The sequence below is a fragment of the Schistocerca nitens genome, unplaced genomic scaffold (genome assembly GCF_023898315.1).
Source record: "Schistocerca nitens isolate TAMUIC-IGC-003100 unplaced genomic scaffold, iqSchNite1.1 HiC_scaffold_375, whole genome shotgun sequence".
In the NCBI taxonomy this organism is placed as follows: domain Eukaryota; kingdom Metazoa; phylum Arthropoda; class Insecta; order Orthoptera; family Acrididae; genus Schistocerca; species Schistocerca nitens.
This window is the reverse complement of record NW_026045909.1, coordinates 9,089,479-9,101,545: the sequence shown is the minus strand read 5'-3', so window position 1 is coordinate 9,101,545 and position 12,067 is coordinate 9,089,479. Positions and strand designations below refer to the sequence as shown.

Sequence of the window (12,067 nt, the reverse complement as noted above, 5' to 3'; positions counted from 1 at the left end):
GTGTATTCAAAGTTTAGTAATGTCCTCAAATATTTTATTAGCCAGTTTCTAAGACTACACTTGATTTGCTATTTATTGCAATGTTTGTATCATTGGCAAGCAAAACAAACTTAGCATCTGGTAATGTTGCTGACGAAAGGTCATTGACACACACAAGAAAAAGTAAGGACCCTAAGATGGAACCTTGTGGGTCCCCATATGTAATTAGTTCGCAGTTGGATGATGCCTGATAGCTTAATACATGCCTAATAGCTTAATACATGTCTCTTTCCTAAAACACCCTTTGTTTCCTGCCAGAGATATAAAATTTGAACCATTTTGCAGTGTTTCCTGTTACTCCACAATATTTTAATTTACTTAAAAGGATATTGTGATTTATACAGTCAGATGCCTGTGACAGATCACAAAATATACCAGTTGCCTGCAATTTTTTGTCTAATGAATTAAGTACATTTTCACTGTAAGTGTAGATAGCCTTCTCAATATCAGAACCCATTAGAAATCTGAACTGCGACTTTGACAGTACATTATTTGTGATAAGATGGTTATAAAGCCGATTGTACATTATCTTTTCTAAAATTTTTGAGAATGGCAGCATCTATAGAGCCTGACAATCCCATATTTTCAGTAACAGCTATAAAAAGTTCTGCAACACTATACACATCTGTCACCGATGTATCATTTACTCTTAATGCTATTTGCTGCTCTTCATGTGTGATTCTACTGGTCTCCTCCTTCACTATATCTCACATTGCCTTTATTTTGTTATCTGACATGACTATCTTTACCTTGTAATATATTTGCTTTGATGCCCGTATTACAGTCTTTAATATTTTGCTCTATTTCTTGTAATGTGCTATAGCATCAACATCAGAACTGTTTCGGATTGACAGATACAGTTTTCTTTTTGTTTTACAAGATACCTCTATTCCTTGAGTAATCCTTGGCTTCTTTGTAGACTTTGCTCTAACCTTGGTTAGTTTTTGGGGAAAACAGTGTTCAAATAAGATAAGCACTTTATTAGCAAAAGTGTTACATTTTTCATTCATGCCATGAGCATTATAAACATCACTCCAGTGAATGTCTCTGATGAGTGTCCTAAAATAATCAATTTATGTCTTATTGATTACCCTCTTGAGTTCAGATTTAACAGATTATGTATCCTGTTCAGTATTTACATTTAACTGAAGAAACTGCATGTCAGGATCTAAGATGCCATTGACTATTGGTTTTGTAATATAATTTTGTTCATTGGACTTTTCTATACAGATATTATCAATGGCTGTTTGTGAGCAATTGGCTACCCTAGTTGGAAACTTTACAGTGGGAGTTAAGTTGAATGTTAGTGTTACTAACTCAAATAAGTTCTTATTGGGAGGGTCTTTATGGAAATCTACATTGAAGTCATCAGCCATCACTATTTCTCTGTTTTTGGTTGTTAAATGGGCCAGTACAGCTTCAAGGCGGTTTATGAACAGATTAATGTTACTTGCAGGTGCTCGATATACACTTAATATTATGAAGGATTTTTTATGAAATTCTACTTCTGTTGCACATGCTTCCATATGCTGTTCTAGGCAAAATTTATGAATGTGTATGTTCTTACATTTATGACAGTGCCTGATGAATGTGGCAACTCCTCCTTTCTCCATTTCTGCTCTACAAAAGTGAGATGCTAACCTAAATCTACATCTACATCGACATACATACTCCACTATCCACCATACAGTGCGCGGCGGAGGGTACCCCGTATCACAACTAGCATCTTCTCTCCCTGTTCCACTCCCAAACAGAACAAGGGAAAAATGATTGGCTATACACCTCTGTACAAGCACTAATCTCTCTTATCTTATCTTTGTGGTCTTTCCACAGAATGTTAGTTGGCGGCAGTAAAATTGTACTGCAGTCAGCCTCAAATTCTGGTTCTCTAAGTTTCCTCAGTAGCAATTCACGAAAAGAACGCCTCCTTTCCTCTAGAGACTCCCACCTGAGTTCCTGAAGCATTTCCGTAACACTTGCGTGATGATCAAACGTACCAGTAACAAATCTAGCAGCCTGCCTCTGAATTGCTTCTATGTCCTCCCTCAATCCGGCCAGATAGGGATCCCAAACGCTCAAGCAGTACTCAAGAATAGGTCGTATTGGTGTTTTATAAGTGGTCTCCTTTACAGATGAACCACATCTTCCCAAAATTCTACCAATGAACTGAAGACGACTATCTGCCTTCCCCACAACTGCCATTACATGCTTGTCCCACTTCATATCATTCTGCAATGTTACGCCCAAATATTTAATTGATGTGACTGTGTCAAGCGCTACACTACTAATGGAGTATTCAAACATTATGGTTTTCTTTTTCCTATTCATCTACATTAATTTACATTTATCTATATTTAGAGTTAGCTGCCATTCTTTACACCAATCACAAATCCTGTCCAAGTCATCTTGTATCCTCCTACCATCACTCAACGACGACACCTTCCCGTACACCACAGCATCATCAGCAAACAGCCGCACATTGCTATCTACCCTATCTAAAAGATCATTTATCTAGATAGAAAACAACAGCGGATCTACCACACTTCCCTGGGGCACTCCAGATGATACCTCCACCTCCGATGAACACTCACCTGTAACACTTAAAAGTTCTATACCAGTGGTCATATGATGTTCAGAGAGGGGGGTGTAACAAAATGTTGGGACATGTAATGGATTAATTACCATAGACTAAGTTGTTGGTAAAGAATATTCCAGACTGGTTCATTGGTAGAATACCCGGGAAATGCAACCAGTCTACAAAGGAGGTTGTTTACAAAACACTTGTTTGACTCATCCTCGAATATTTCTCACACCTATTGAGGCCTGCACCAAATAGGACTAGCAGGTATACTGAGCATATACAGAGAAGGGCAGCACAAATGATCTCAGTTTTGTTTCACTCATGTTAGTCACAGAAATAAGAAATAACTGAACTGGCAGACAGCTGAAGATAGATGCAATCTCTTCCAAGAAAGCATACCGTATATACTCAGGTTTTTGCGCCCTGTAGTCATAACAAATAACGTATATACTCGAATAATCCGCGCATATTTTTTCCCGAATTTTAGGATGAAAAACTGGGTTGTGCGGATTATTCGAAACATTGTTGGTACTGCTCTGCCTCCAACAATACATCCCTTATACTATTGCATTGTTGCGGCCTCCGTCTGTGATGCATCAGTAGCACATTAGGAGTGAAGTAATAATGTCTTCAAACTTGTTAATTATGGCTACAAGTTCTCGTTATCGCTTGTACACTGCTAAAGAAAACATGAAAATTATTGAAGAAGCCGAGAATATTGGAAACCGTGCAGCAGGAAGAAAGTATGACATGAGTGAGAGTTGTATTCGTGACTGGCGAAAAAATAAAACGCAGCTTCAAGAAACTAATAGTAATCACTGGGCATTTCACGGCCAAAAAGTGAAGAATCCGGACCTCGAGAAAAGGCTCTGCGATTATATAGATGAGAAGCAACAATACGGATGCGTGGTGATGAGTGAAATGTGCCAACTTAAAGCATTGTCTTTAGCCAAAGAACTAGGCATTACCATTTTCAAAGCTAGCCGGGGCTGGCTGTCAAGATTTTTCAACCGAAATGGTTTAGGATTCTGGAGGAAAACTACTATCGCTCAGCGGCTTCCAGGCAATTATGAGGAAAAATTAGTGAATTTTCTTCGTTATGTGATAAATCTGCACCGTAAACAGTTCTATATATTATCGCAAATTGGTAATGCGGATCAAATGCCAGTCTATTTTGAGATGGCGCTCGACAACACAGTGAACAGGAAAGGAGAATCCAGCATCATGATACGAACTGGCAGCAGTGAGAAACAAAGATGTACAGTGATGTTGTGTGTAACTGGCGATGGATGAAAGCTACCACCTTCGGTGATATTTAAAAGGAAAACTATTCCGAAAATATCAATAAAAGTCATACCGGTATTAGTGAGGGCGAATCCAAAAGGGTTAATGTGGGGGCAATAATCTTATAATTGACTGGGTGACACATGTTTGGCAACGCCATCCTGGTGCGTTACTGAATTTATGCAACAGGTTGGTCCTGGACAGCTTCCACGGACATACAACTAAGGAAGTGCAAGACAAATTACAAAAAGGAATAACTGACTTTGTCATTATCCCTGGAGGCCTAACATCCATCCTACAACCACTAGATGTGTGTATAAATCAGCCATTCATAGCTGCACTTAAACAGCGATATACGCAATGGATGGCTGATGAAAACCATAAGTTCACACCTAGTGGAAAAATGAAATGGCCGGATTTGTCCCATATTTGTGAATGGGTGAAAAGTGCATGGGACTCCATTCCACAACCAATGGTGGAAAAATCCTTCAAAAAATCTGGAATCACAAATTCACTGGATGGAACAGAGGACAACACTCTATAGGAAGATGGTGAAGACGACAATGATTCTCCCACTAATGATGACGATGAAAGTGATTAATAGAGTGGTAAGAGACGAAACATACCGGTATTGAATGGTAGTTTTGTGGATCACTTCTGCTACCCTTCTTGCAGACAAATGTGATCTGTGTTTGCTTTCAACTACTGGGTATATTTTCTTGTTTGAGGGATCTGTGATAGATATTAGTCAATATAGTGGCTAACTCAGCTGCTAATTGGGTACAGAATTTCAGAGGGGTTCCACTTTAAGGATGTCAGCTTTTCCTCAATATCACTGACACTAATACCTATTTCAGTCATCTTTTTAGTGGTACCAGGATTAATTTGGGGCAACACTCTTGGATTTTCCTTCGCATGGAGATTTTGAAAAGAGACTTAATTGTTTCTGCTTTTACATTTTGTACAAAGTGTGTACTTGTAATATAGGACAAGACAACTTAAACCTATTTTCTTGCAATATTTAACCTATTTATTACAATTTAATACATCAAAGTGGCAATACTTATAATAATGTTGCATACATTTTTCACCCATTTTTAGGCCCTGAAAAATGTTTACATACTACATTATACTCATATTTACATTTTTCTCTCAGTATCCATGTTCTCATGTTATTTACATATCATAATATGTTCAATTAGTTACAGTACCTCTATAACAGTAATAATAGCATTTTTCGTTCATGGATGCATATACTCTTATACAATATTAAATTCTTTCTCCATTAAATGATTGTTTAAAGGTTTTGGAATGTCTGTTTGCTCACATTGTCCTGAAAAGTCTTTGGAAGGTACTTTATGAGTTTGTCACCCAAGTATTGAGGACCTTTTTCAGCAACTCTCAGTCAGTGTTGTATACTTCTCAGCTGGCTTTTACTTCTTGTTTCATATGTATAGTACTGCATTTCCTTTTATTAATCGTATTATTGTTTTGTAAATGTATAGAGATGGAAATGTCAGTATTTTTAGATTGTGGAAAACAGTTCTGCATGAGTCACTTTGTTTCTTGTTCAAGGTGGTTCTACAGCTTCTTTGCTTTTCTCTCTCTCTCTCTCTCTCTCTCTCTCTCTCTCTCTTTTCGCCATCTAAATATTCTTTTTCTGTTTTTGCTGCTAGAATTTTCCCGAACAGTAATTACATATTGTAGGTATGGCTAAAATAGAGAATGGTACACTCTACATAGAAGCTTCTTGCTGGTATAATATGCACGTGCTTCATAACAAATATTGCATTGCTTCATTTACAGCAAACATTATCTGTATGTTGACTCCACTGGAGCTTATTGTCAACTCTAATCCCCAGAAATTTAATAGTGATAACTTCTTCCAGTCTTGTTTCATCTATGAAAATATATGTGTCTTTTTCCTTTTATCTATTTGTGAATACCATCAACATTGTCTTTTTAAGATTTAAAATTAAGTCATTTTGTATAAGCCACTGTGCTGTATTATTTACTGACATAAACACATTTATTTCCAGTGTTTCCTGTTTTTTTTTTTTTTGTACATTCATTAGTGTTGTGTCATCTGCATATTGTATTTTTTTATCTTCCTCACTGACATCAATATTGTTTACAAATAGTTTGAACAGAAGTGGCCCATGTGCAGATTCTTGAGGCACTCCATAATCAATATTTCTGATTTCAAATCTGCATCAAGTGTCTGTTTCCACATATTGCTTTCTGTTGCTGATGTATGATTTTATGCACTTGACTGCATGTCCACGGAAACCATAGCTTTCCAGTTTTTCAATAAGTGTAGTATGTATGGGTGATTGTGTCAAACGCTTTAGACAAATCCAGAAACATAGCACACACAGAGTTTCTTTTGTCTAATACATCTATAACAGATTCTGTGAGGTTTGCGATGGTGGTTTCTGTAGATTTTCCTTTTTGGAAAACATTTTATGCTGGAATCAGAATATTGTGTTTCTCCAGGAATGTGGTCAACCTACTATACATGAGCATCTCTAGTATTTTTGAGAAACCAGAGATTAAAGACATTGGGCTCTAGTTATTTGGATCATTTTTGTCTCCTTTCTTAAATATTGGTACCACTTTGCTTACTTTTAATTTTTCTGGGAATACTCCTTCTGTAAAGTTTGCAATATCCAAAAGAGGTTTGTATTTGCAGTGTAGGTTTAATTTAGTACTACTGACATGGGCATGTGGAAAATATCAAATCCTAATTGTTTTCAATCAGTTATAAAGTATGATTTTCATTCTGTATATAATGGATGTGTAGAAAAAATTTTGGAAATATGTTTTGCACATCCATGGGAATTATGTCACCCATTATTTAGAAACCTGCACCAGGCAACAGTGTGCTCCCAGTGCATTTGAAAATCATCATGTTTAGCATATACACAGCAAAGAGGAACTACTGAAGGATGACCACATCCATGAAACAAAAATTAAGATAATTTTATGCTCCCTACTCATTGTCTAAAATTGTAGGCTCGGACCCATTCCTCTCCAAAAAAATGGGGATTAAAATATATCTGGAACAAAAAGACAATTCTAAATAAGAAGTTTCTGCATGATATTGGACTTCAGAGATGTTACTACTCAGAGGAGTTCATAATTGGTGAAATTTATCATTAATCTTATTAAGTAGACAATACAGTATTACATTAATGTTAAAATACTGCTACCACTCATCAGCTGCAGCTTCATACAAATGAAATTGTGTTTGACATTTTGATTTGTCTCCTGTGTGCCAAAAATATGATTATGGAATTTTCTTTGAAGAAAATTTAATAGCTAAGATTCCTCTCAATGCTATTTATTCCTACTGAGTGGCTTCAGTAGTTAAGACTGTCATTTTCTGATCTTTAAAAAACTTGTTTTGTACATCCTGTTTGATTATGACTGTATCACGCATGCCATGTTGACATTATCGTGGATGATATGTAGCACATTTCCCCCAGGTTTAGTAAAAGTAAAAACAGTTTGTCATAAATAAAAACAAAATAATTAAAAAACATCTTGTCTATCTGGGGATGTCTACACATGTAACATAGCACTGATGCTTGTGTGATGTTGAATTGCGTAACAGTAGACATCTGACACTTGTTTTTGTTTACATGATGAGTTAAATACATCATGAATGCACATTGTTTGAAGTACACAGTTCAACTTAATTGAACTATTTACATCAAAGACTGTGTATCCACAATGAGTTTTAAGCTGTCATGTAAATGTAAACAAGTGCATACATGTGCACTGATATAAGGAGAAGTTGTTTATGAAACAAACATTTTTTCTTAATATAACGGAATTGCATAAATAAAAAATCTAACCACCAAGTGGCAGCAGGACAACACACATAAAAAACGGTTTTACTTATGCAAACTCCCAGACCCAGTGCCTCCTTCAACCAGGAGAAGAGATGAAGGGGAAGGAAGAGAAAATACTACTATCCCTTCACCTTCCCTGTCTCCTCCAGATTGCTGCTTCCATCCCATGTGATAGTTACATTCTGGCCCAAACTGCTGGACTTGATGGTCATGTGTGCATGAGGTGTGTTTTCCTGTGTGTATGAATAGTGTGTGTTTCTCTGTTTCTCTTTTGTTGATGAAGTTTGTGGCTGAAAGCTTTGTTTAAGTGTCTTTTAGGGAAATGCATTGATTAAATTTGAACTCAAAAAGTTCCTGTTTTGTACTTTACTAAAATCTTTCCCATTAGCAATTAGAAAATCTGTCACTACTACAGGAAAGCTAACATCATTCTATTGACATTGCCTCATGCTAACAGTGCCAAATTTTATTATGTTTTGGTAAGAAATATTTGTGATTCCCACTCTGCTCGTCCAACAATAGTTCAGTCTCAGTTTGTGAGGGTAATTTTTTCAAAGAAGTAAATACCAAATGCTGTATTATGGTTTCTAGCTTGAATCACGGGTGCCAATAGAAGAAAAATGGCAAAAAAGATTAGTCAAAAACTGCCTGCACCTCATAGTTTGTAGGCTGTTGGTTTTAGAAATCAAGGAAATGAGCATTTCAGTTTCACAAGTTAAAATGATGGCTCATATTATTGTTTTGAAATACATGTTGCGATATAAAGTAAGTCATTCCAAATGAAATTACATTTTAGTCATAGTGAATAATTTCTGTTTTTAAAAATATATAGGAAGTTACCTCAGCAGCTTTCTACAGAACACTCTGAAATCAAATCAAGTGGAGATCAACACTGATAATAGGACTCTGCGACCAGTTGCGAAGTTGAAGGAACCACGTGATCTGTTTGCCTTGCCTAAAGAATTAGACTGTCCACAGCAAGCTGCTCGCTGGCCAACTGAATGTCAGGTAAAATATGAGGAAAACCACAAAATTCCTATAGAGTTCTTTTGCATCCTTCATTCTTTAACTTATATATTTAGAAACTGGTTAATCTGCAACAAACTCACAAACAACAAGATTAAGTATGTACATTTTTTGAACAATTCCTGTGTACCATTAGTTTGGTTGTTTTAATGATTCATGAGTTTCATCTTTTGATTTTTTTTTTTTTTGTATGAAAATAGTTTATTGAACTATCTGAAATAGTTTTTTTTTACAACATTTGACATCCCATGTAATATTTTTCATTTGCTTATATGGAATGCAGTTGAACAGTTGTAATTTGTTTTTACCACTCTTCACAAAATGGAAAAAATGTTGTATTCTATGACTATACTATCAAGAGTCATGGTTGGAATCAGCCAACTCACAAATACCTGGATGTAACATTTTGGAGGGATATGAAATACAATGATCACATAGATTCAGTTTTGGGCAAAGCAGGTGATAGAATTTGGTTTATTGGTAGAATACTGAGGAAGTGCAATCAGTCTATAAATCACTCATGCAACCCATCCTAGAATATTGCTCACGTGTGTGGGACCCATACCTGATAGGACTATCAGGGGATGTTGAACATGTACAGAGAAGGGCAACATTAACAGTTACAGGTTTGTTTAATCTGTGGGACAGTGTCACAGAGATACTGAAGGAACTGAACTGGCAGACTCTTGAAGACAGATGTAAACTATCCTGAGAAAGTCTGTTAACAAAGTTTCAAGAACTAGCTTTAAATTGTTACTCTGGGGATATACTACAACCCCCTATGTATCACTCACATAGGGATCATGAGGGTAAGATTAGAATTATTTCTGCATGCACAAAGGCATTGAAACAGTTATTCTTCCTCCATTTTTGGGACATACCCTCTGCCATTCACTTCACGGTGGTTTGTCGAGTATAGATGTAGATGTAGATTTGGCACTGAGAAGTTTTCTACACAATTGTTGCAACAGTACCATAATGCTGCAATGTTTATTGAGTGTGATGGTGTTCTTCTTAGACTGTAAGCTTCAGTTCATAGCCCATATGTGACCTCTTCTTCACAAATAATATATTCAAGTGGTAAAGTAATTGTTGCTTACTAATTTATTGTCTCCAGTAGATCAAGAATGCTGTCTAATCAAGTTTATAAATTAGAGACATCTATATCTGTACAACTGCTCAGCAGTTCATACTTAAGTGCTGAGTAGAGTGTTCTTCCAACCACCTTTAGATTATTTCCCTACTGTTCCACTCTGTAATAGCTCACGGGGAAAATGAAACTCAAATCTTTCCATACAAGCTCAGATTTCTTTTATTTTATTCTTATTTTATTGTGATGATCATGTCTTGTTTTGTTGATTGACTGCAATAAAATATTTTCTCATTAAAAGGTGAAAGTTGGTGAAAGAAATTTTGTGAAAAGATCTCACCATAAATGAAAGGTGCCTTTGTTTTAATGATTGCTATCCAAACTCACTTGTCATATCCATGACATTCTCTCCCCTATTTCATGAAATATGAAAAGAGCTGCCCTTCTTTGGGCATTTTTGATGTCCTCCATCAATCCTATCTGGTTAGGATCTCATACCACTCAGCAATACTCTGGCAGAGGACGGACAAGCATATTGTAGGTATCGTCATTAGTGAAGGTGTTGCATCTTCTGAGTGCTCTGCCAATAAAATTCAGCCTTTGTTTTGCCTTCCCCACAACATTATCTACATGATCATTACAATTTAAGTTGTTGTAATTTTAATTCCTAGGTATTTAGTTGAATTGACAGCCTTTAGATTTATTTGATTTATCATGTAACAGAAATCTAACAGATCTTTTTTAGTACTCATGTGCATGATCTCAAACTTTTCCTTATTGAGAGTCAATTGCCACTTTTCACACCATATGCATATGATGTCTAAGTCATTTTGCAGTTGGTTTTGATCTTCTGATGACTTTTCTAGACAGTAAATGACAGCATTGTCTATGAACAATTTAAGAGGGCTGCCCAGATTGTCTCCTAAATTGTTTATAGATTGGGAACAGCCGAGTGCCTGTAACTTTTCCTTCGGAAATGGCAGGTATCACTTCTGTTTTACTTGATGGCTTCCCATCCCTTATTACAAACTGTGACCTGTCACATCATGAATTTAGTCACACAGCTGAGACAATATTCTCTATTTAATTTACTCGTTTGGCATATACAAAGGCAATCATTCTTACATTATAATATATATATATATATATATATATATATATATATATATATATATATATATATATATATATATATAAAAAAGAAAGATGATGAGACTTACCAAACAAAAGCGCTGGCAGGTCGATAGACACACAAACAAACACAAATATACACACAAAATTCAAGCTTTCGCAACAAACTGTTGCCTCATCAGGAAAGAGGGAAGGAGAGGGAAAGACGAAAGGATGTGGGTTTTAAGGGAGAGGGTAAGGAGTCATTCCAATCCCGGGAGCGGAAAGACTTACCTTAGGGGGAAAAAAGGACAGGTATACACTCGCACACACACACATATCCATATATATATATATATATATAAATATGTCTGCTTGTGTCTGTATATGTGTGGATGGATATGTGCGTGTGTGCGAGTGTATACCTGTCCTTTTTTCCCCCTAAGGTAAGTCTTTCCGCTCCCGGGATTGGAATGACTCCTTACCCTCTCCCTTAAAACCCACATCCTTTCGTCTTTCCCTCTCCTTCCCCTCTTTCCTGATGAGGCAACAGTTTGTTGCGAAAGCTTGAATTTTGTGTGTGTGTTTGTGTTTGTTTGTGTGTCTATCGACCTGCCAGCACTTTCGTTCGGTAAGTCACATCATCTTTGTTTTTACATATATTTTTCCCACGTGGAATGTTTCCCTATATTATATTGATATCAGTAATTTGAACCCAACAATTACGTTTGTTATTGTCACTGTTGCATTTCGAAATCTTTTCTGTCGTCTTATTTTCTCTTTCTGTTTGTCTTTAAATATGTCTGCTGGTGTCTGTATATGTGTGGATGGATATGTGCGTGTGTGCGAGTGTATACCTGTCCTTTTTTCCCCCTAAGGTAAGTCTTTCCGCTCCCGGGATTGGAATGACTCCTTACCCTCTCCCTTAAAACCCACATCCTTTCGTCTTTCCCTCTTCTTCCCCTCTTTCCTGATGAGGCAACAGTTTGTTGCGAAAGCTTGAATTTTGTGTGTGTGTTTGTGTTTGTTTGTGTGTCTATCGACCTGCCAGCGCTTTTGTTCGGTAAGTCACATCATCTT

General features: G+C 36.5%; 1 protein-coding gene across 1 annotated transcript in view; it reads left to right on the top strand.

Annotated features, from left to right (window-relative positions):
* Positions 1 to 12,067, top strand: part of LOC126229574 (uncharacterized) — a 668,091-nt gene that overhangs the window by 88,691 nt on the left and 567,333 nt on the right. The window contains exon 7 of the mRNA XM_049942341.1: positions 8,594 to 8,769. Within this exon, the coding sequence (XP_049798298.1) occupies positions 8,594 to 8,769 (176 nt within the window). The remainder of the gene's footprint in view (positions 1 to 8,593; positions 8,770 to 12,067) is intronic.